We start from the raw sequence: 26553 nt of genomic DNA, 5'->3' as shown, positions 1-26553 counted from the left end.
AATGGTTACAGCTTGAAGACTATGGGTAAGATGGTGAATGATCTTTAATGTGAGATTGTTTGACAGAAATCTGAACAAGATTTAACAAACAAAAATAAATCTGTATATTTACATCAAAGACCTGTTGCCCCTAGTAACAGTTTATTACAATAATCCATATCGACTTACATATACTACAAAACCTAGAAAATATAGAAAAATAATTTTGAAGCAGAAAAAGCTTACAAAGTCTTGGAATAATAGTGAAGTTAGGAACGTAGAAAGAGATACAATCTCACACTGTAGGAATAATGCATTGTTTGTCTTCAATGTATGAAAAAAATTCACAATTTCTTCTTTGTAAAATATCAGTGGAATACTCAACACATCAGCAGAAAATATTTGACTGCATGTACCTTACAACTTTTACTGAGGTTGAAGAAACAGAACAGTTGACAATTGAAACTCTTTAATTACCTGAATGCATTGCAAGTATCTAATAAAATGCATCTTACTGGCTATCTTGAAACTTTTATATCCTATGAATGTAAACTTGAATTTGTCTGAAAGATTTCTATCAACAAATTAAAGGACTATTGATTTCACCTTGTACTTCTACATCTGTTGTGATGTCACTATTTCCAGAGATACTAGCATTCAGATTTAAGGAAAGGTGGTTTCATTTAGAATATCATCTGTTCTTACATATAAGATCATCTCCTCCTCCTTTCAGCCAATGAGAGACTCACATTCATATTGCAGAAAAAAACTGGTCACTATTACATTAGTAAATTAAGTGGTAAATGCATTCTATGCTGAAATTCACAGATCAAATAATTGAGCTGACAAATCATTGATTACAGAGTTGTTCTAGAATTTGCTAAGCAAATTGTTATGCTCACCTTTGAACTTTGACCTCACAAAAATGCTGAGATGACCCTTCGAAGTGTGAGTACTACACTTGACCTTAAGACAGTCATTTTTGTGTCAACTTTAACATCTTGATAAATTATTAATCATCCAAAGATTCATCATCAAACATAATGGTTATGCATAGAAAACAATTCTACGATACAATCAATAATTGCTGGAGTCTTGAACTTTTAAACTGCAGCTCTTCCAAGATCAATAAAACATCAGATTTAAAGAAGACTTTAATAGAAGTTTTAACAGAAGTATGATGATCTCTCATAACAAAGCTTTCACTTTCACTTTGAGTTCTTGTCTTCCTTACACTTCTTGTGAAAGACGGTAATTTCTGATGTTTTTGAAATCTTTATGCAAATGAATTGTGGTAATTTGTCAAATGTTGATTTGTTGACATGGCTCAGTGTCATATTATATTACCTCATTTATGTTGCCATGGATACCAATTGAGTCACAAGTCTATGGCCACGACTGACACGTGATTGGTTGATATTCTGAGGTGATGTATTTCTCTGTAAGTGATTTACTACACTTTCACTGTTGTTGAAAGCAATATCTTTAACTTTGAAAATAAAGAAAAACTTCAATCTGAGCATCTTATCGTTGAGACAATGAAATGGTTACATGCAACATGCATCAAGAACTCTGTGACTCTGATGTAGTGGTAAAAAAGATTAATATTGAAAGTTACTAATGTTTTTTTCTTGACTATAAATTGCATTTCTACCGTACCTTCCATGGTTATCAGTTAGCAAAGCAACTAAGCTTTCATCTATCACTTGAATGCCATAAAATAATCTGTATTGAAAACTGTTGAGATGGTGGATTATTTCAAACTATGATAGAACCAATACTACATTAAATACTGGATAGACTGTAAAGGCTGGTGAATAAATACACTATCTTGATATCATCTCAAAGTAGAATTACTGATAACTAGAAAGTCTTGATACTGGTGTCTACTGAATAAAGTTGATATTTGAAACATGGAATGTATAAAAAATCATTTGATGAGACAATATATATCTCTCTCATCAAATTCATGGAAGACTTCAATGTATTTTATCATCCTGTGTCTCATTTCCCTGTTTGCATTTGAAGCAGCTCTCCTTGCTCACATGATAGTCACATGATAGTCACATGACAGTCAAAACTACTGTGTATGTTGCAGGGCTCCGGCTCCAGCACCATATCCAACTCCTTTGGGTCCAAAATTTTTGCCGTAACAAGCTGTGAAAAGATGAATCTTGAATTTGTGACATTGAATACAAAATTTATTTGAAATATTACATTAGCGATGCAATCATGATTAAAATGTGAATCAAACAGAATTGTAATTGAATTGTGGCTAGACGGCAGCTGACAGTTAAAGCCCTAATAGCTGCGAATTATATGATTTTTTTTCATGATTTTATTTTCAAACCAACGTTGGTTCGTGTAAATGTGCTGACTGAAGGACATGTATTGACGTATCACTGCTGCCTGATTTGGACCATGACTACATATTTTAACAAGTTAAATAATAAACAGGTGCTGCACCCGTAAAATCGTGCCCCACAGAAAGTACAAAAAATGCAGTATTTCGTGCACACATGCATTGTAATCATCACAGAAACAAGCATGATGCCATTTACTTGAATGTACCCATACAATGGCCGAGAATATGTGGTCGTCATCTTTATTTTCTCTGTCACATGATTGCCAGTGCCAGTTTTGAAAATGGCAGGAAATCTATAATGATGGTCGAGTGTTTTGATTTACATGCCACTTTCGACACTTATGACAGTGTTATACACCTTTTCAGTCTTTAATGGGTCTTATTCAAAGAAAACTCTTGGAAAAATGAGGATATTTTGAGATCGGTTTATTACACATTCGCATCTATTGGGGCTTTAAATGAAAATAAAGACACATTGGCTTATGTTGGTAAATTCATGTTCTATTATCTTTTTTAGAAATCTACAAACATCCCTTACAATACATATGGACAGAACCAAAAACTATATGCAAACAGAGTGTGGTGTTTGACAACAGAAATGATCTCTACTGTGATATATCTACTATCAAATCAGAAATCTCCACTGTGATTAATCTACTATCAATTCCATCAAATCTAATCCAGCAAATCAACCTCACACAGTAATCTGTGGTTAAAATACAGAACAGTCTTCAAGGCAGGATGTTGATTTGCAAACCTTGATGTAACACACTATTCATCAAATTAGAACTAAAGTCTCTTCAATCTGATGTGTATCCGTAGCAACAATGAAGTCTGATTTGTCATAAAGAGTGATTGTATATTTTTATAAAAATACCGTCAAGGACACTATGTGCTCACATTCGATTTGAATTGGTCCATTCAAGAAATATTTAAACCAGGAAAAACAAGAATGACAAAAGCAAATAAGGTCTCCAACTTAGGTACTGGAGGTCATCTTTAGGAACATGCATATCAACTTCTATAGCAATGAGACAACATCTGGAATTATCCTGGATCCAAATTTCTCATCAGTTCTTGTATGTCTTACATAGAAAAGTTTGCAAAAATTGGTCCAAAATGAAAAAAATCACCTCAGCTTTGTTTTCTGGATCAAATTTTCCTACAAATTGGTATCAAATATGACAAAATTATGTTCACAGCCTTCAAAATTGTCTCACAACATATCCTGGGTTAGTATAGGTCATTTAAGGTCACAAACTGAGAAAAGTACCTAAAATATACAAATTTTGGGGTTTCCCAACACTTTGAGCAGAAAATTTATCTAATAACATCTTTCGGGACTTTATACCAAATTACAAAGCTATCAAACAAGGGACTTTATACCAAATTACAAAGCTATCAAACAAGTAATGTTGAGATAAAGTTTTCTTGACCGAAAATGACAATATTGTCTTAAAAATACAATTTTCTACATTTCAGGACAATTTCCACATATCTAACTATTGTCATCTCTGTACGTCTGTGTACGAAATATGAGAGCTGTCTGTCCAGGGGTTTTAAAAAGGAAATACTGTCTAAGATTTTTTGACCAAAAATGACAAAATTGCACAAAAATAGTAAATTTTCCAAATTTGTCATAATTTCAACAAATTAGAAGAGTAACACCCTTGCAAAGAGACAACCCAAATTTGAGAGCGATTGGGCCGGCGGTTTCAGAGAAGAAGAATTTTTACTGAAAACGAGAAAAATCACAAAAAAATTCAGCAAAAATACAAAATTAAGGACATCTTCACAATATTCATAAAACTGTATAAGGTTAATCTAAGGTACTTGCACACAAATTTTCAAAGCAATCAAAAAAGTGGTTCTTGAGTTATTAATTCTTGACCATTTTCACATTTTGTAAGCTATTTGCATAATTTTGGCAATGCTGACTTCATTTGAACAAAATCTCATCTATAGCCCAGGATGGATCCACACACCAAATACCAAGCTGAAACGTGCAGCGGTTTGCGTGTTTTTGATGTTGACGGACATACTGTACATACATACATACATACATACATACATACATACATACACACATACATACAGACGCCATCGACTTCAGCCTATACGATAAACTCACATTGGTAAAACCAAATGTGAGCTAATAAGAGTAGCAAACAATTTCTTTTACAGTTTTAATTCACAGATACTGTATATACTTCAGCAGTATATCATAATTTCATAATTATTACAGTGTGAAAATTAATAATAATGACTTACCTTTACAGAAGATTTCACCCTCTTTATCATTACAGGTTGTTGAATCCAAGGATTTATTACATGAAGCACATGTAAAACAGACCTTGTGCCAAGACTGAAACAACAACCAGAGAAAATCTCATCATCTAATTGTTTCTGTGAATTGTGACAATCTTTGAAACAATTATGAACAATAATATTATAGCTTTGTCATTATAGCTTTGTCAATACCAGTACTCACTAATGCCAGTAAATTTTGTGATGTCATTCCTCCAGATTATTACTGATAATGTATCCCATTCTCTAGTGTTGTAGCCCCAGATATTTTCTACATCTACAAACTCACTGGCATTGCAAAAACTATAAGATAATACAAATATTTTACCCCTCCCAGTCCACAATAGACTCAAGCAAACTTTGCATGACATTATATATGTACTTGGCTTTGCCTCTTACATTCTAGCAGGCTAATGCTTCTGTCCATTATAGGCACTAAGTGGGTACAATATTATAGAAATAATGGACGACTCACTGACCATTAACGTTTACTTATGGGCAAGGGCAAGAGGAAAGCCAAAAATTAACGGGTGAGGCTTGCTTGTTAATTTTGGCTTTCCTCTCTCCCGCGATAGATAAATGTTAATGGTCAGCGCGGAGTCTGTTATTTCCATTATATTATCAACAAACCCCAAAAAAGTCAAAATTTATGAAAATTTCCCTTGCGAATGACAATGGGGCCCCAGAACTTGTCAGTGAGTAGTGCGCGCTGCAAACGTTTTGCAAATCCAGAAATTTTTTTGAAAAAAGTGTCTAAACTTGGCCCACAAGTGCTCCATTTTATTTTGTGGTTGATTATGATCTTTGTACAAATCACAATTTTCATTTTAGCTGTAAAGTTACTATGTTTACGATATTATTCATATTCACGGGCATGTAAACAAACCATTACTGTGTATTTGTGGGCAGTCAAGTGGCTCAGCTCAACCAATTAAAATGTGATGGACAGGGCATGGTAATATAATGCTTAATTCAGTTAACCCACTACGCACTGGAGACAAAAAATAAAAGTACAAGTACCATACCAGTATGTGATGACAGCATAACATTACAAATCTCAACAATAATTGAATTCTGATGAATTAAGTCACTGTCTATTACTAATCATATCTATCATGATGAATATTTTGTTTTTGTCAATTGAAAATATTAGTAACAAGTCATCGTTGATGACACAGTCCCCACTTGTTAATGGTGCTTTGATTACAGGTCCTCAGAGAGGATAGAGTCCTCTTCATTAGCTCTGTGATAAAAATACTTTTGAATAAATTCGCTTGATACATGTCTGAGTTGTAGTTCAGGACATGAAAAAATCGTAATAAAATGGCCACATGGTGGCCATAATGGATCGAATCACAAAACAAATCAATGTGCATATGTATGACATACGGGAGGTCAATGTCCTTGTACCAACTTTGATTAAATTTGGTTGAAATATGCCTGAGTTATGGCTTTGTACATGAAAAAATCATAACAAAATGGCCGCACAGCAGCCATATTGGATCGTATCACAAAACAAATTTACATGCATATGTATGATATTGGTCAATCTCCTTGTACCAACTTTGAATAAATTTGCTTGATACATGTCTGAGTTATGGTTCTGGACATGAAAAAACGTAATAAAATGGCCACACGGCGGCCATATTGGATCGTATCACAAAACAACTCAATGTGCATGTGTATGACATAGGTTGATGTCCTTGTACCAACTTTGAATAAAATTGGTTGAGATATGCCTGAGTTATGGCTCTGTACATGAAAAAATCGTAACAAAATGGCCGCACGGCGGCCATATTGGATCGTATCACAAAAAAAATTGATGTGCATAGCTATGACATTGGTCAATGTCCTTGTACCAACTTTGAATAAAATCTGTAGAAACGTGCCTGAGTAATGGCTCTGTACATGAAAAAATCGTAATAAAATGGCCGCCTGGCGGCCATATTGGATCGTATCACAAAACAAATTAATGTGCATATGTATGACATAGGTCAATGTCCTTGTACCAAGTTTGAATATAATCGGTTGAGATATGCCTGAGTTATGGCTCTGTACATGAAAAAATCGTAACAAAATGGCCGCATGGCGGCCATATTGGATCGTATCACAAAAAGAATTGACGTGCATATCTATGACATTGGTCAATGTCCTTGTACCAACTTTGAATAAAATCAATTGAAACATGCCTGAATTATGGCTCTGTACATGAAAAAATCGTAATAAAATGGCCGCCTGGCAGCCATATTGGATCGTATCACAAAACAAATCGACGTGCATCTGTATGACATATGAAGTAATCCTTGTACCAAGTTTGAATGAAATCGCTTAGGGCATCTCTGAGATATCTGCGTGAACGGACGGACGCACGCACGGACGGACGCACGCACGCACGCACACACGCACGGACACGACCAAACCTATAAGTCCCCCGGACGGTGTCCGTGGGGACTAATAAGGCAGTATTGTAGTCAGTATTAATATTACGCAGCATTATCTCTGAACATGTAAATTGCATGGACAGTGCAACTGACTAACATTATGTTAATAGTCATTATTTACCATGCCCTGTCCCTCGCATTTTAATTGGTTGAGCTGAACCATGTGACTGACCACAAATACACATTATATTACCATGCCCTGCCCGTTGCATTTTGATTGGTCGAGCTGAACCACGTGACTGACCACAAATACACAGTAATGGTTTGTTTACATGCCCGTGAATTTGAATAATAAGATTAACAACTTAAAGAATCGTAACTTTACAGCTCAAACGTACATCATAATCAATCACAAAATTAAAAGGAGCACTTGTAGGTCAAGTTGAGATACTTTTTTCTGAAAACATCTCCGGATTTGCCAATTTTACAGCGCGCATGACAGTGCGTCGTGTATTGCTCAGTTTCTGGGGCCCAGTTGTTGTTTGCTCCGGAAATTTTCGGAAATTTTAAGGTTTTCTCGGGTTCGCTGATAATATAATGGAAATAACAGACTCCACTCTGACCATTAACGTTTATTTGTGGCGCGGGCTCGAGGAAAGCCAAATTAACGGGCTCGGCAAGCCTCGCCCGTTAATTTTTGGCTTTCGTCTCGCCCTTGCCCACAAATAAACGTTAATGGTCAGCGCGTCGCCCGTTATTTCTATAGTAGTAGTTTGTTTAAATGCCTGTGAATATGAATAATAGTATTAGCAACTCACAGTATCGTAAACATCGTAAACATCGTAATTTTACAGCTAAAATGTAAATTGTGACTTGTACGAAGATCATAATCAATCACAAAATAAAATGGAGCACTTGAGAGTCATGTTTAGACTCTTTTTTCCAGGAAAATCTCCAGATTGTCAAAATTTGTACAGCGTGCGTGAGTCGCTTATTGCACTACTCACTGAGCTAACATACATCGCAGCATGTCACTGTACATTTGTGAAGTATGCTATCGCATGGGAAAATTTAGTAAATTTTGACGGATTTCTTGGGTTCATTGATAATGTAATGGAAACTAGAAAGCATTTGCAAGCAAAAGCGAAGTTCCAGAGACCAGAGCAGCGGAAGAAAAAAGAGAATGTGTGACAAAGATAGGTGCAGAATGAAAGAGTGCTTTGGATTTTAATATTCAGGGCTGATAGCAGTAAACACCATAATACAACTAAAAGCAAGGCAGTACGGGGAATTACAGTACACAGATTACAAATGCCTACGTGTATGGTAAAAACGCAACAGATACATACGGGGGCGACGACGCACGGAAATGTTTATCAGACGACATTCTCGCGAGCCAGAGGAATAATTTTCGCTCCGCTGACCTACGCAAAAATCAATCACTGACAGGTAGCGCTGAGTTGTTGCCGTAAAGAGGCGTGTCATTTACGACGATAATCAGACGAGAGGAAACATCGGACCTAGGCCGTTGAAATTGAGCCACATGCATTTTCATTTGATTAAAAGCACAGACTAAAACAATTTTCATTGCTATGTCGCTGTTTTCACAAGATACTGACCATTTGATCTTGGAAAGTTGAGTTGCTTTTACGTGCAGCCAACACATGCCGGTGCATGACAGACAGTACGTTCACTATGAATGCCTAGCTCTGCATGGCATGGCTGTGTGTTACCGGCGTTAAACGGCCTCCCACCACAGCCCCGCAGACTGATATAGGAAAAACCGCTGGTGGCTCCTCAGAAATACGGCGGGCAGTTTCTCCGCCAAAACAGCCGATTTTGAGTCCAAATTTTGCATTGATCATCGTTTTCGAGCACACCCACCTCGCCTAGGTACACGATGTGCCCAGCCGCGCTTGTAAACTTAGGGAAAGGCTACTTTTCTCTCTCTGTGCGAGCGAGGCGATCGATACGCCGCCATGTTGTCTCATGAGCATTCAGGCGAAACAGTATAGCGCCACGTACGGCGAGTATTTAGAGAAAAATAAAATCAAAAAAGCAACCAAAAACAAAGCGAAAGAAAGCTAGAATTATTAATAACTGAACGCAATATGATAGTTGAGCAATGCCAAATAAAAAATAAATAAATAAACAAACAAGAAATGCCCGTAAAACCCGTCCGAGCTGAGCGATGACGTCATAAGCGTGTCGCAATGCATTCTGGGTAATTAAGGTAAAATTTGTGTATGGCATGTTCTATGGTAGTAAAACCGGAAATAGAGAAAGAAAGAAAGAAAGAAAGAAAGAAAGAAAGAAAGAAGGAAAGTGAGCAAAAACTAACAGTTCCAGAGCTGGTCTCTGGAACTAATAATAGACTCAATGCCTTGCCTGTTAAGTTTTGGCTTTCCTCTTGCCTGCGCATGTAAATGTTAATGGTCAAGGCATCACCCTTTATTTTTATTATATCAAGGAAAGCTCAAGCAAGGACCAAGGATTGAGGTTGTTGCTTTAGAAAACTTTTAATCAAATCAGATGTGATAATTAGGGGAATGAATTTGAACCTCTTTGCAAAATATGTTTATGTTGAGAAGTAAGTATCCACATCAGGTGTAGAACAACTTGTGAAGAATTTGTATTTTTGGGAGATTTAGCAAAACTTTGTTTACGTATCTATTCATACTGATATTTTGCAACAACTAGTATTTGAGTACTGTAGGTCAAAGGTCAACCTCTTTCTAAGGTGATACTCACAGAACCAGCACCAATCACTTTTTCAGCCATGTAAACAGTTTTACCACAGCGTGGACATTTTTCACCAGATGCTCCAAACCTACTACCAGCACCAGACCATTTCCACTGCTTTTCCAGCTGTAATATCAAAAATAGCGCCAATGGCACTTGATCACAACTGGCACATTGTGAAACTACTCTATCTCTGGGTACACCTGTACATGAAATACTGAATGGGTAGGTGCTGCGGGTTTGGAGTTTGTCAGTAAATGCACACAGAAAACAAAGTCCCGAAGTAGCGAATTCCAGCCATTTTCAAACCACACTGTTTGTCAGTGGGTAAGCAACATTCGCAAAAATCACATTTCCAGGCTAATAGACTATGTTTTACGAAATCACACGTCCTTATTACAAAATAAAACGATCTTTGTCTTTAAATCAATGCGCCAGTAAACAGGTCCAGCAGCCGGTTATGTCATCAAGTCTGTAATGTTATGGGTCGAAATGTGAGAGATCTAAAACATTAAATATGTTGTTTTTTATCAATTTTATTACCAAAAGCGCATGAAAATCTCTGATACTTTGAATCAGCCATCCTCATATTTGTAACATTCATCAAAACCTCATTTCTGTTCCACAACTCATTAAATAGTCCACAATGCAGGATTGGTGTACATTCCAAAACTACATATATGAAAGACCCCTAAAATCAATTAGTTAAAGGGGGGGTTAGAAATTTCCCAAAACTATCTAACTGCTGCTCCGTTTGGCTCCATTTTCGGAATCGGAACCTTGGAATTAGTCTGAATATCTCTACCAAATATCAATGCAGTCTGTTCAGTGGTTTTTGACTTTTTGTCGTTTACGGAAAATGGACACTGTCCACCACCGGTTGAAGCTAACCCTATATCACAACTTCCAGATGTGATAGTGACCTATGGTCATTATGTTAAAAATACCGCCAATGGCGCTTGGACATTATGACCGCCTAGTATTATCGGCATTTATCAACAACCACACTCACTGTGAATTAGACAGACCATGAAGTCAATGAGCAACATATAGCTGAAAGACTATTTTTCACATTGCGATTTTAAGCTCATTTTTATGAGAAAAGAGACATGTATATGTATATGGAGAAAAAGCAGAAGACATATTTGTAAATTGTTTGTTAAGTGACAATCATATATGCATCTCTTGAAATTTTGTGGTTATAAGGTATAACAGTAGTGTAAGAATAATGAGGTATGAATAAGTTAGTAAAGCTAAGTTGACAGTAATTAAGATTACAAAATTATACACTAAGCTGGGGAAATCTGATTGAAATAAATGTTGAAAAGTAGCAAAGTCATGGTCATCTTTTGTCTAATACCTTGTGTAAGTTCATGAACTTTACATAAATCTTGCTATAGATTTGTTGCTAATGGGCAATAACTGTGTTTCAGATCATTTGAGAGCAATCCATCCATGACAGGTTTAAATTGTAATATACTTCTATTTAAAGGAGAGAAACTTCTCAAATAATTTTTTCCCTGTAATTTGCTGTGAGAACACATGGACAGATGCTCAGGACTCTATGCTGGTGCTACCTTGATAACTAACCTACAACTTGTAACGTCATTGTCTAACCTGTTCACCCCAATTTCCTGTAGACAGGTCCACACTCTCCATTGATAACAATGGGTTTGGGCCATACCATTGTAGTGAAAGACTGTAACATGTGAGGTTGTGGATACTTAATCTCTGGAATGTCAAAGTCTGTATATTGACTCAAGGATGTTTACTTAACAAATGCCTAGGGTCATCTCAAAAGTGAGAATCTAAACTATGAAATATGTTTTTTTTAATGCTTTTGATGCCCAAAAAACCATAGAAATCTCTTATACTTCAAATCAGCCATCCTGCATATTTCTAACATTCATCAAAACCTCATTTCTGTTCAACAACTCATAAAACAGTCCACAATGCAGGATTGGTGTACATTCCAAAACTACATATATGAAAGACCCCTAAAATCAATTAGATAAAAAGGGGGGTTAGAAATTTCCCAAAACTATCTAACCGGCACTCTGTTTGGCTCCATTTTTCGTAATTGGAACCTTGGAACCAGCTATGTATCGGTATCAAATATCAACACAGTCTGTTCAGCAGTTTTTGACTTTTTGTCGTTTACGGAAATGGACGACATCAAACACCGGTTGAAACCACCTCTATATCACAACTTCCAGTTGTGATAAAAATAACAAATTATTTCAAATTAATTTTACTTCACATTGTATAGAAATCACACAATGATTACAACTAATCTTATTTTGTGTAAATCTAGATCAGGTTGACTTTGTGTTGTGCAATTAGAAATTGCAAGGCCACAGTGGGTAACTGAGATGTACAAATAAAAATACCGTCAATGACGCTGTACCTTCTCTTATGTGTGCCAGGTCAGGTAATTGGTTGTTGGCATGGAGTTGTTGGTAAATAGTTGATGATGTAGGGGCATGAGGTGGGATATGGACCCAAAGAACCCAAAGATGATTAAATACATCAATCAAAAAAATTCTAAGCTACTGTATAAACTGCCTAAAGATAGTTCAATGTGGAAAAAAGTTAAACAATTCAGAAATAAGAATTAACAGTCCAAAATAGTAATGACGCACTTCCTTACTGACCTGAGTGCATGTGAAATACACAACCTGGCATCTGTAAATCAAATGTATACCAAGTGATCATTTCCAGTCACTTTTAACTGTTTTTAATGGATTTTCCAAAGAGTCCTGTGGAAATGATGAAAAACACTTATCTGGTCTTGTGTTTGTATAACCTCATGGCTGATAATTGTCATAGTATTGAAAAAAAATTGAAAGTGAAGAAATTACTGTTTTTAATAGGCATATTTTCCTTGAAATACATGACCGTGTAAAAAATATATGCTAAAAGTGTTTAAGAGTAAATTTCTTTTCAAAAAATAATTTAATTTGTGACCAAAGGATTTTTATTCTTTGAGTTTACAAATTCAAACATTGCAATTTGTTCAATCATCTTGTGCAGTGCAAAATTTATAAAATGACTGAAAAACAAAAAAAATTGGCAGAATTACAGTCTTTGTGATGTAAAATTATGGGTTGACATCACGATAACTGTTAATCTGTTTGAAGTACTAATATACTATAATTTAAAAAAGAAAAATTCATGGAGAAACGGTAAAATATATTGTCAGCAATGTAGTGTTAATTTTGACTTTACATCAAAATATGCCTTTGCTGGATACCAAATATATAGGGCGAAATATCAGCCATGTTCAGCAAAATCCACACAACAGCATTGATCCTTTTCTAATTTGATTTGATTTGCTTATGTTATCCTTTTATGACAGTCAGTACAATATGAGAACTTGAACACGACACTGTGAATAAGTATGCTGTAAATGAAATGGTGTGGCTGCATCCACATGCAGCAATAGGAGTGCCTTTGTCTCTCACCCCTCATTTCCAACCTGTCCCATCCCTGAAAAAATAGTTTGGTCTTATATTTATAATGTTAATTTTTTCTGTATTTGTTAAAATGTGCGCATCTCAAAAACTTTTGATCATAAACATTTTCATTGTTTTTTATAGCTGACCAATCAGTTAACCTGTTTATTTTGAATATTTGCGCATTTTTCCTCAGTATTTGACATTTTCTGAATACCTTCTTATTCAGTTTGTCATTTTCTAAAAGTTTAAATGCTCCATTGTGTGGTCAAGCTTTCCACAAGCATCAAATGTGGTACTTCATATAGGAGGGTCTGCCTCTAGAGGGCGGGCATCATGAACACTCCTGTGTTTGTTGGTTAATTCCTCCACTTAAACTTCTGATTGTACTGTAAACATTGAACATGGCCGACGTCCGATTTTCCTGTCTAAAACTTTCACTCATTTTCGTTCATATGACTCTGAAACTCCAGGAAACGATTGGGAAGAAAGGGTTATCTTGAAATATTGAGGTACTCGCCGATATTTTGCAAAATTAAATGAGAAAAAATGCAAGGAAAATGCCGACAGGCTTACACAATGACAGTTTTCAGACTCGGAGGCATATGATCATCTCTGCAGATTATGCAACAGGCCCAGATCACGTGAGGCCATGAGGGGATATCCACGCAACTCAGTACCAAACACTAGCGCTCACAGAGTGAGCAAACACAAAGTGAGTACCCCTAACGTCAGCTCAGTAGTCTGTAATAGATTGTAGTCAACTAAGAAACCTTGGAGAAAGGCTTACCACTGTGGCTATGCCGCTAAGTCCCTTTTGATTTTTGTCATAGCTCAAAATCGTTCTCCCACACCTCAACCTGAGCCATGAACACCCCCACCAGTTTATGATATGACCCATCACAATGGCATGCCGTCAACGGATCTTGACAGACGGAAGTCTTGACAGACGGAAGTTCTTGACAGCAGCATACTGGTTTTCAACTCTAATACCTTCTCTGTCTATAAATAGACACGAGAAGGTAAAAAGTAACTTTTCCTTTAAATGATTTCCTGTAATGATGTCATTTCCTGTAATGATGTCATTTCCTGTAATGATGTCATTTCCTGTTGTCATCATAAGTTTGTCTTCCACAAAGATAATAGTATGGTACAGCTGACATCCTTTGAAGAAGTACATGCTTCCAGTTTGATAGACTTTAAATTTTGTTGAAACTTTAAATCATTTCCTTCCGAAATCAAAAATAAAATTGAGGGGTCACTATATGGTAAAAAATTTGGAACGATAGAAACAAATTACTCTATATTTAGTGACTCAAGATTTAAAATCGCCACCATCCCTGTGTTAACTCTATGCAGAAAAATCAAATTTTCGATTTTCACAAAACTAAGCTGCTGGAAAATTAAGTTATTTAATGAGCTTCAAAATGAACCCCCATGTGGTAGACTAAAAGAAGTACTGAAACAGTTTGAGAGTCTCATTATCTGTTCCCGGGCCACATTTTAATTAATGTGGTAACATGGGACAGTATCACACTCTGCAAAACAGTATATAATTCACTGAAACACAATCTTTAACTATTACAATCTGTGACATGACTTACGTCTGTGGAGCTGCTTTAGATCCACCTTCCATACTCAACACACCGGCTCCACCGCCGTATCCGTAACCTTTTGGTCCATAATGTTTACCATAGCAAGATCTACAGTAGATTTGGTTTTCATGACTAGCCACTGTCGTTGAATCCAGCAACTTGTTGCAATCAGCTTCATAATAATTAATGTAAATATTGATGTTAATATCAAACAATGACAATAAAATTTCTATACTCTATGTCTATTTTAATAGCCGAGACACATGCAAAATCCTAAACCCCAATATTCATTAATCCTTAAACCAACAAACTGTCATGCAAGTTTGTTCTGTTAATCCTTCGTTTATTAATCATCCACTAATTCAACAAAATTTTATTAAACACTCAATTTTAATGAATTTGCAGATCAAAGTATTTCTTGACTCACTGGGTGGTGGCTATTCAATGCCACTTTTGGACTTCAACATTTAGAGGTATGGGGGTGACAGGTTCATACACATCAATTGTATGCTGTGTGTCTCCACTTTGTGCTTCAAATGGAATGGTCAAACAGTCATTGTATTTCAATTATGGCAGCATGGTCATAGTATAAATTACAAATACAATAATTGTATGATTTTATAAATCTGTAATTTATTATAAATGCGGTTTGTACTCTGCTCTTGCATGAAGTCTTGTCCTCCACGTTTCACAGGACAAAATGACACTGGACACAAATACTGACCAGACATTTCTTTTAAAGACAAAAACACAGTAATTAAATATTGAGTATGGCTCAGTTTTTTGTGACATTTTGATAATCGGACAGATATATAAATTATATTACAGAGATCACTTTACTGATGTAGAATGCAATGTCTCTCAGAATTATGAATTGTAGTATATAGATCATCGCATGCTGAGAAAATATCGACTAGCAATAATTCAAGCTGTAAATACTTGTTCACCACTTTCAATTTTTATTCAAATTAGAATGTTATCACATTTGATTTGATCAGTCCAGTATGTTTAGATTAACACCTTGAATTTACACAATAAATATGTCTTGAACAGTAAAAGGTAACAGTTGTCAAGGAAACCAAGTTAATCACCATAGTAACCACTTACCACAACTAAAGCACAGTTTATGCCATTTTTGTCCAGCTCCACTGACTTCTTCAGCCTGATAAACAGATTTGCCACATCTACCACACTGCACACCACCTCCCCACCGTGGCATTCTCTATCAATTACCTGCAGAAAAAAAATATATCAAAATATCAGTAAGAATTATGAACTGAGTAATGATTGATCAACTAGGTGTGGACTGAGGAATGTATCTCCAGTGTGTTGGTGTGCTGCAATGAAACTCTATTACAGTGTGAAATCTGTGAGAACACGAAGTCAGTAAATGTAATTATGTCCCTTACACACTATGTGGAGGATATCCTAATTTTCTGTTTCCGTACAAATGTCCATCTTATGGCACTTCCTTTATCTAAAGCAGTGACATTTAAAGAACAGACAGCTTCCAATGTTTGAAATAACCTGTTCACCCCCAATTCCATGTAAACAGATCCTACATCACCATTGATAACAATAGATTTGGGTCAAACCACAGTGGTGGAAGGGGTATACATTTACAGGTACAAGCTTTTTTACAGTCCGAAACTACAATTTTGAAAAAAACATGATATATCTACCCTCGGTACTACAGAACTGAATTGTGTCTCTGGGGATCAAGTTAAGCCATCAGTATATGCAACATAACTCATTTGAACAAGCAGTCAATTTCCAATCATAACCCATATGAATTAGATTGAGTTAATACTTTACAGCATGGAAGTTCACCTTGGTGTTTCAGAAAATCTATTACACTGTTCTCATAAATCTACACTGCTGTATTTCTATTTTCAGAAGTAATACTTCATTTCACTTCCTTTCTTTCTAAAGTGTCACTGAATTTGAACAAACATTTCAATAAATCTTCCATGGTTGTCAGTCTCACATCAAAGTCTTTCTAGAATTTAGTTATTAGATATTGTACCACTGCTAAGTAAGACATGTATATCATGACGAACAAAATTCATTGCATTTGACCTCTTGACCCCTTCACTACAGTTCCTAACTGAAAGTTTAGACATGTAATAACAACAAAACAACAAAATTGTGTTTTGCCCCTTAACTTGCCTGTAAATAATTTCTGAAATAAGTTGATTGGAAGTTTAAACTGCTGACAGATTCTTGAATATACGATTCAGAACAAAATCTGAAATGATCTGAATTTGACAATCACCGATATTGTCTAACATGGAACTGCAACATCTGTCTGCGATTGCTTTGGATAATTTTTTTCATTCATTTTGTCGTAAATTACGGAGAATGTTGGAACACTAATATAAAATATGAGTGCATTAGAATTATGTCAATATTTGAATTGAATCATACTTTGCTTTGTAACAATATTTTACCATAAATGGACACATTCTTTCAGGTTGAATTACAATAAATAAAATCTCTAAAAAGAGAAGTTCTTTCTTCTATTATTTTTAGACCATTGTATTAGCTGGCACCTCAAACATCTAGGTCAATTTTTATGATTCTACATAAGCAAATCCATTCCTTTGGATTAAGACCATATGGATTTGGATATCGATTAAATGGATTAAGAATTACATGAATTGGAATTTTACTGAGAACATGGTGACTGAGTTGTGAAGAACTGATCAACTAAACCTTTTGATTTTTATGGGAATGGCTATGTTAATGACTCGTATACCAACAAGCATGATTAACAGTAGAACTGATCAAATTGCACCAAACAGATACATGTATGTGAGAAGAGCAGACATAAAATAGAAATATAAAAATATTACATTATATATGTTCTATATAAGATATGTTTTCTTCCCCTAAGCAATGTTGAAATACATAGTATTCTTGCCGAGACAGAAAAAATAACGAGAAAAGACATTGACAATTACTGTTTCACAATGGGCAAAATTGTTATCTATAAACAACATCTATTACAGTCAATAAATACATGAATGTGGAGACTAGAGAGTCAATATGTGAAATTAAAATAAAAATGACAGCTTTTCATATTTCAACTAAATGAGTATAAAATTTTTATTTTCATGATAAACATGACTGCTAAATCTTCATTTACTCCACAATCTTTCAATTGAGTCCATTCCCAGCCACAGAGCAGTGAAGTACAGTTTTCCAAAAATTTGCCAGACTTTATACCTGTCTCTGAGAGTTGCCAGACTGTATACCTGTCTCTGAGAGTTCACACTGTACACCAGTCTCTGACAGTTGCCAGACTCTATACCTGTCTCGGAGAGGTTGCCAGACTGTATACCTGTCTCAGAGAGTTCACTTTCTATGTCCTCTCTCACCTGGAATTCTCCGAAGGCTTTATATTTTATTTTTAACGCAGCTATTTCAGATTTCAGTTGTTATATTCTCAGTATTGATGCAATCACACGGCTACATTTTGCAATGATCATATCAATTATAAACCAGCATTTTAGAAATATGATATCTTGTGAGGTTGTCATCAGGTCAGCCTGTAATGTGAACTGACTTGGAGACTCTGCCGTTAAAACACAGGTACGTACATATTGTATCATTGACTTTGTCACCACAAAAATACACTGTGTCTTCAATATCTGTATGCTGTATTATCAAACCCTGTATTTATCATCATATTAGCGGTGAGCTTTAGAAGGACAGGTGAATGTCATGCCATGTAAACAGATGTCCTCTGGTGACCTTTACGAACAAATAGAATGTAAATGTGAGGGTATAAAACATATCAGAATCCTGTAAATTTAGATTATTTTAAAGACTGACACAACAGCAGTCTACAGGGACAACATTGTTGAGATCAATGGGTTTATTAAAAGCAGGCAAAGTAGTTGAAACATGCTTTCTGACATGACAACATTGTCCGTGTTAATCTGGTTGAATTTTTGGAAACTTTAATAAATGCATTACAACTTGTCTTTGTTGATTTAGCTTTGATTTTGTTCATTGTAATGAGACGAACTACCTATAGATGCTTGCCTCTTGAATAGTTAAAAGGAAACCATCGTCGGAACTACACACGTGCAAGTTTCTTGTTTACAAACAATGTATTTCGTGCACGATATCTACATGCACCTCATCATCATAGCTGCAACATTTAAATTATACGATGTAGATTATAACAGACATGTTTTTACTTTCATCAATCACCATTGTACCATGGATACAGTGTTTACATCGGTCGCATTGGCCCATCAAGATTTGAGCGCAGTTCCGACGACTGTATCTCTTTAACCAGTATTTCCCATAAAACCCTTTGACCAGATATCGGCAGCTATTTTAACTCAAGTACCTATGCTAAACATCACAAGCTTAACTACTTCAAGACAAAATCAGATTTTTATTTTTGAATATCTAAGAGCTTCAAAAGGATACCCATACATCCTATAAATATTTCTGTTTTGTAACTTCTTGAAGAAAATTGAAAGTAAGATAGTTATACATTGCTATCACGGAGTGAATTCAATTTCTGTCTAATTGATGACAAACATGACAATACATCTCGTCAGTAAAGAGTTTAGTTTTATGTTGATGGCTGAAATATTGAGATTATTATTTCAAATTTGTAATTGTGTTTTAAAATTGAACAGTAAACTTCTTCAATTGTGCAATATGTCTCTTGGTCAGTTCAGATTGCCCAATTGCCCTCACACACACACAGACACACACAAACTTCCTGTTTCAATATCTGACACATTTTTAGTTTATCTTAACTTCCTGCTTACTTCCTGTTCTTTTTCTCTCTCTCTCCATGGAATTGCCAACTCTCCATGGAATTGTCAACTCTCCATGGAATTGCCAACTCTCCATGGAATTGTCAACTCTCCATGGAATTGTCAACTTTCTGTCCCTGGAATTGTCAACTCTCTCCATTGAATTGTCAACCAAGCCCTCTCCATGGAACTCTCAATAACTGACATTCAAATCAAAACACAGTACATGTTTTTACATAAAAATTTAATTTTGTGAAGTGCAATTCCTAAATATCTGACTTTGCACACATCATTGTCATTTAAATCAGAATGTCTAATTTCAAAATCTGAATATTTTATCCAATGACATTAAATCATTAAAATCCACAAATGTTACAACTTTTTTGATATTCCTTTATATAAAATCAATCTGATATTTGTGAATTTTTCAATCAATGGTGACGAAATAGAAACTACTGTTACACATCAGAGAAATTATCATTTCATATTTGAACCAATAAATAATTCAGAACTAAATTTGCAATGCATTGTAGTTTTCATAGGAGATTTCATATCGCACCAAGTTCAGAATTTCACAACAAACTTTCTTTCAACAATTTCTGACTTCACGCTTTAATGAGAACATTTGACTTTGCTTTGTTCTTGAATTTGAATACTGCTGAATGCTTTGACGTACTTGCTGTGGTTTGTTTAGGTATTGTGGGACTGGTATGTGTGGAATGTCAGCACAGAATTACTTGAAGTTTATTATTTGTATACACAACTTCCACACAAACAACGTCCTTGGAAGAAAACAGTGCGGTTACTTTACCACAGAACATAAACACCACAGTCCTTTGATTTTTTTTATCAATCTGGGATAGGTCAAAGGTCACAGTCCGGTCAAGTTCCTCACTCTACATACTACGGCCTTCCTGACTTAAAGAAAGGATTATAAGATTGAAGATAACAGAAAGCAGTCCTTTATAAAGTGTGCTTTGTTTTCTTCAAATCCTTGACTGAACATATTATGGACTAATCCTAGTGTTGAATGGCAAAGTAGGGGCTGAGGATTATAATATAGGGGTGAAAGGTTATTAATGCTTTGTTGCAATTGGGTCACGGTCAGTAATTCAGTTTTCAAAGCACTGTAGCTACAGTCTAATCTACAATGTCCTGCAGTACAGAAAAATATCATGAGAAAACAAGTCATCGTTGATGACACAGTCCCCACTTGTTAATGGGTGCTTTGATTACAGGTCCTCAGAGAGGATAGAGTCCTCTTCATTAGGTCTGTGATAAAAATACTTTTGAATAAATTCGCTTGATACATGTCTGAGTTGTAGTTCAGGAGATGAAAAAATCGTAATAAAATGGCCACATGGTGGCCATATTGGATCGAATCACAAAACAAATCAATGTGCATATGTATGACATAGGTCAATGTCCTTGTACCAAGTTTGAATAAAATTGGTTGAGATATGCCTGAGTTATGGCTCTGTACATGAAAAAATCGTAACAAAATGGCCGCACGGCGGCCATATTGGATCGTATCACAAAACAAATTGATGTGTATAGCTATGACATTGGTCAATGTCCTTGTACCAAGTTTGAATAAAATTGGTTGAGATATGCCTGAGTTATGACTCTGTACATGAAAAAATCGTAATAAAATGGCCGCCTGCTGGCGGCCATATTGGATCGTATCACAAAACAAATCAATGTGCATATGTATGACATAGGTCAATGTCCTTGTACCAATTTTGAATGAAATTGGTTGAGATATGCCTGAGTTATGGCTCTGTACATGAAAAAATCGTAACAAAATGGCCGCCTGGCGGCCATATTGGATCGTATCACAAAACAAATTGATGTGCATAGCTATGACATTGGTCAATGTCCTTGTACCAACTTTGAATAAAATCTGTAGAAACATGCCTGAGTTATGGCTCTGTACATGAAAAAATCGTAATAAAATGGCCGCCTGGCGGCCATATTGGATCGTATCACAAAACAAATTGACGTGCATATGTATGACATAGGTCAATGTCCTTGTACCAAGTTTGAATGAAATTGGTTGAGATATGCCTGAGTTATGGCTCTGTACATGAAACAATCGTAACAAAATGGCCGCCTGGCGGCCATATTGGATTGTATCACAAAACAAATTGATGTGCATAGCTATGACATTGGTCAATATCCTTGTACCAACTTTGAATAAAATCTGTAGAAACATGCCTGAGTTATGGCTCTGTACATGAAAAAATCGTAATAAAATGGCCGCCTGGCAGCCATATTGGATCGTATCACAAAACAAATTGATGTGCATATGTATGACATAGGTCAATGTCCTTGTACCAATTTGAATGAAATTGGTTGAGATATGCCTGAGTTATGGCTCTGTACATGAAAAAATCGTAACAAAATGGCCGCACGGCGGCCATATTGGATCGTATCACAAAAAGAATCGACGTGCATATCTATGACACTGGTCAATGTCCTTGTACCAACTTTGAATAAAATCAGTTGAAACATGCCTGAATTATGGCTCTGTACATGAAAAAATCGTAATAAAATGGCCGCCTGGCAGCCATATTGGATCGTATCACAAAACAAATCGACGTGCATCTGTATGACATATGAAGTAATCCTTGTACCAAGTTTGAATGAAATCGCTTCAGGCATCTCTGAGATATCTGCGTGAACGGACGGACGGACGCACGCACGGACGCACGCACGGACGCACGGACGCACGCACACACGCACGGACATGACCAAACCTATAAGTCCCCCCGGACGGTGTCCGTGGGGACTAACAAAATATCACAACAATTCAAAACTCAGTTCCAATTAGTAATATATGGTGACAGGGTCATTTTGTGGTTGTAACTCCCAGACAGAATATAACCACAAATGTAACTGAAACTTTAATCTGTTTGTAAACTGACACTGTTCAACTCCTACTGCAATATTACAATCTCATTCTTCAGTGGAAATATCAACCACACTCTGAAATGTTTACAAACTACAAAATTTTAATGAACAGGACAATTTTGTGAAATGTAGAGCCCACTGTTTAATTTTGTAGTTCTTCAAGAATACTAAATAAATTTCCAGATTTTACTTTAAACTTTGTTAAATTGTACCAAAACACTTACGTTTTAAGATATCTTTTAAATTTCTGTTTACTATGTATTGGGTTGGGTTAGGTGCCCACATATGCACATTGATTCACACCATGAATTCATTCTTTGTGTTACTGTGACGTCATACTTGGCAAAGTGCTTTTCAAAAGTTCAAAAGTTTTGTAGGAGAAGGCTGGGAGGGGCAGACCACAAAAGAACCATTTGCACGTCGAAAATAAACTTTATATTATTGACCCTTGTTACCGATTCGATTCAGTCTATCTAGTATACAGTCTACAAATTTGAATTCGATATTGCTACAATGTAGCAATTGTAATGAAGTAGATACTTTGTAACTGTTGTTGGCTACAAGTAGTAATTTACTGCTTCGATTCATAGCCATGCATACACACTGACTTCTTGATGCACAGCTAAAATGTGACGTATTTCAGGCAGTTGGGTTGAACCCCTGGGTTGGACCATGGCGCTAGACAGAGGTACATCGGTTGAATTTCTGGATAAAATCTCGTCAACTGTGATTTGTTGTCAACTTTGCTCAACTCATGAATAATCAATGCTGACAACAAACACAATCAACAAGTGGGTTTGTCAAATTAACGTCTTCAAAGTTTTCTACTACAAAAACGATTGAACTTTTTAAATAATGACTACCTTTGTATATATTCCTTAACTTTCAGGGTACCGATTGCGCTTGACTCTCTGTAAAAATTTTGTCATTAAGATATCACCGGTCAGACGACCTAAAAGTATCACAGGCGTTGCACACATCACCAACGTCATCACAGTAGCTGCACTGTCGTCATTGTCAATCTATACTCAGAGCTTTGAAAGAACTTAAGTTATCGTCCATTGTTTTGACTGAGATTAATGGCAATGGAGGTCACGTATGTGTCAGCAAGATGATTGCGTAGATCATTGACACACCCTCGTCGATACACACACCTCTCAGTGACCCCTTGGGCCTTGTGATAAAGAAACATTACTACCCATTATTTTGTGGTTGTAAAACTACTCGCATACACGGAAAACAATAGTTATGTTTATCTACTTACCGTTAGACCCTCGAAAACCAAGTGGCTAAGTGGGTTGAATGATTAAAACTGATTAGAGGTTGCTTGGCTTGATTGCACACGTTGCTGTTGGAAGCAGAGTACCACTGCACCACAAATGAATGGAGGACCGCTTGATTTGCACACGGTACTACAAGTTTGCCATACATGGAAGTCGGATGAAGTCACAGGATCGGAGGAGGGGTGTGCTGGGCTACGTGCAAAGATCACCATTTTGAATGCGATACCGCCGGCAGATGAATATGTAGAAAACATTTAGAAATATTTCATGATTATCGACAGACGCCATGATTGAAAGCTTCAGCTATTTGCTCGCTATATGTTCGGGAGTGACATCAACTGCGAACGCCCTCAACGATAATGTCAGGAGAATTTACCTGAGACATTCCTAGTCAAGTATGTCATCATATATTATGATAAATATTATTTGGAAAAACTTTCTTTCGACAGGATCTAATCATTTCGATTTCATGCACACCTTCTTCTCAGTCTGTCTATTGTCAAACAGCAGTCTTGGGAAACTCCCTCAAGTGGACGGCTAGCTCACAACTTAAATTTGTTCAACGGAAACGAAAATCTGTCTTACATTTTAAGGGCAGCTAAAACGGCTAAAAAGCAGAACGAGAGATGGGGCACTCACTGTGATTATCTTTTCACAGCGGTTCAGTTAAACCTCCAATGAGTACGTTAAAAGACGTCCAAATAATGTTTTATCGTTTTATACAAATGTCATTTGCCTTCACTTATAGATCATTTGAGGGAAAACGTAACCTGTCGCGACAGTTTACAATACCTTACCGGGCAAGAGTCTGTTTAATTCAACAAGATAATTGATGTCGACGGGAAGAACAACGTGAAAGCCTTTGTGTCTCTTTGTGTTACAGTTTACGATGTCTTGTTTTAATAATGATCACATCAGTATTGACTCAAAGTTCACAAACTACCTTAGGCCTCCTGTAATCCGTCATTCGAGATTATTGGAAATGCAAGTACATTTTGGTCAATAAGTAAAAGTTCCGGTGATCCGTTTAAATAGTCATTACATTTTATTTATTTTCTGGTAGTTTTTGTTCTGATATTGAAGGCATAGTTTCTTCATTTGCGCCACAAATCATGCCAACACGACATGCGTTCAACTACTTGACTATATGTAAGAGTTGATTACACGGTCATCAAAGCCACTCTTTCATTAATTGATTGATTGATTATTCTTTCGTTCGTTCGTTCATTTATTCATTCGTTCGGACCTTTTGCCATTCAGTCCTTTTTAAAACTCCTTGGAGAATGTTTCAATCGTTCAGAACATTTTAGAGTCAGTAAACTATACTTGTTCCCGTCCGGTCGTAGTTCACCGTCCAAACATTGAAATGTCTGAAGTTTAGTCATCGTTTGTTCATCTGCCAAGTACTGGACCTGGTGTGAACTGCTAAAAATCGACGTTTGCATCATTCACAAAGAGAACGACATCAAACCAAAACTTACATCATTCTGTTGTTAACACTAACTTTCCGCGAATGATCAGGGATGCAGTGATTAAGAAATATTTATGTTACAGTGATAACAAGAAATGGCGATTTTCAAAAATAATATGAATTTTAAGCATCTAATTTGTACACACCGTTCTCTTGACCGTACAGAGAATGCGGGAACCAAACACCACATCCTTCTGCGATCTGGTTTTCGAGAACGAAAAATCTGGGGCGACAGTGTGCAACAACTGGAGTTTTAAATTTGTAGGATGAATACAAATGAATGCCGGCAAAAATCATTTCGATAAAATTTTTTTCAATGCTGTATGTAGGGGTGCCTAGATTTAGATATTCGATAAAAATTACTTGTTTTTTGCTAAGCTGGTGCAGAATAAATGAATGAATGAATGTCAAGGTGTGGAAGTTTTATTATGATTTCTAGCCATATATATATATATATATATATATATATATATATATATATATATATATATATATATATATATATATATATATATATATATATATATATATGAGCTCCTGTACTAAAGACCGCAGACACATTACACACTTGAGATGCCAGGGAACAAAAATTTACTTTATTTGATTAGTTTTTCTTTTTCGTTTTAACTTATTAAAGATCACCGTGGAAGGGAATTGAAAGAAAATATTAAAGTCTCCAGCTTTTTCTATAAATTATAGAAACAAATGCACGATCATAAATGGCTTGATCATTTCATTTTAATTGTGTACAACCGGTTTACCCTTAATTTGCTGTTTTTGGAATTTTCAAATTTGTATTCAATTTGCTTTATATTTCAGATGTGATAACCACTTACTGAGACATTTTGCTTATCACAAGCTCTTATTAAATTGAGAACAAGAATTTAAAGGTACAAAAAAAAGTTTGATGATAGGATGTTGAACTGGTGTCTTATTAGTTTTTCAATCAAATGTTCTGGGTTCCTATACTGAGCGCGGGTAAAAAATCTGAATTATATTTGGATTTGACAAGAGAATCGGACCAGTTTATTTCCTATACAGGGCCAATGATTTTTTAAAGTTGCTGGCCCGCTGCCTGTAAAGATTTTGGGTGAGTTTCGCACACTGATCAGGATAAATATGATGTGAGTAATTTAATATGTCTTGATATGAACGGTAGCTTTCTATGGTTACGTCATGCGGAGAGGAATTCAATATGCTGCTGCAGTCAATACACAAAACACAATATTGAAAGAATGGCAAAAACATCAGAGATGGTAAAAAGAGCTTTACTTATCA

General features: G+C 35.9%; 1 protein-coding gene across 1 annotated transcript; it reads right to left on the bottom strand.

Annotated features, from left to right (window-relative positions):
* LOC139146077 (cysteine and glycine-rich protein 2-like) lies at positions 1-23930 on the bottom strand. The gene is made up of 6 exons (XM_070717527.1): positions 23786-23930; positions 15932-16057; positions 14834-14996; positions 9784-9940; positions 4616-4709; positions 1-2136 (listed from the first exon to the last, which is right to left on the bottom strand). The coding sequence occupies exons 2-6, from the start codon at positions 16041-16043 to the stop codon at positions 2060-2062; spliced, it is 603 nt and encodes a 200-aa protein (XP_070573628.1). The 5' UTR covers positions 16044-16057; positions 23786-23930; the 3' UTR covers positions 1-2059.
* Between the last annotated feature and the right edge of the window lie 2623 nt (positions 23931-26553).

The sequence above is a fragment of the Ptychodera flava genome, chromosome 1 (assembly GCF_041260155.1).
Source record: "Ptychodera flava strain L36383 chromosome 1, AS_Pfla_20210202, whole genome shotgun sequence".
Lineage (NCBI taxonomy): Eukaryota > Metazoa > Hemichordata > Enteropneusta > Ptychoderidae > Ptychodera > Ptychodera flava.
The sequence above is the reverse complement of the archived record's forward strand: the minus strand, read 5'-3'. Positions and strand labels throughout refer to the sequence as shown.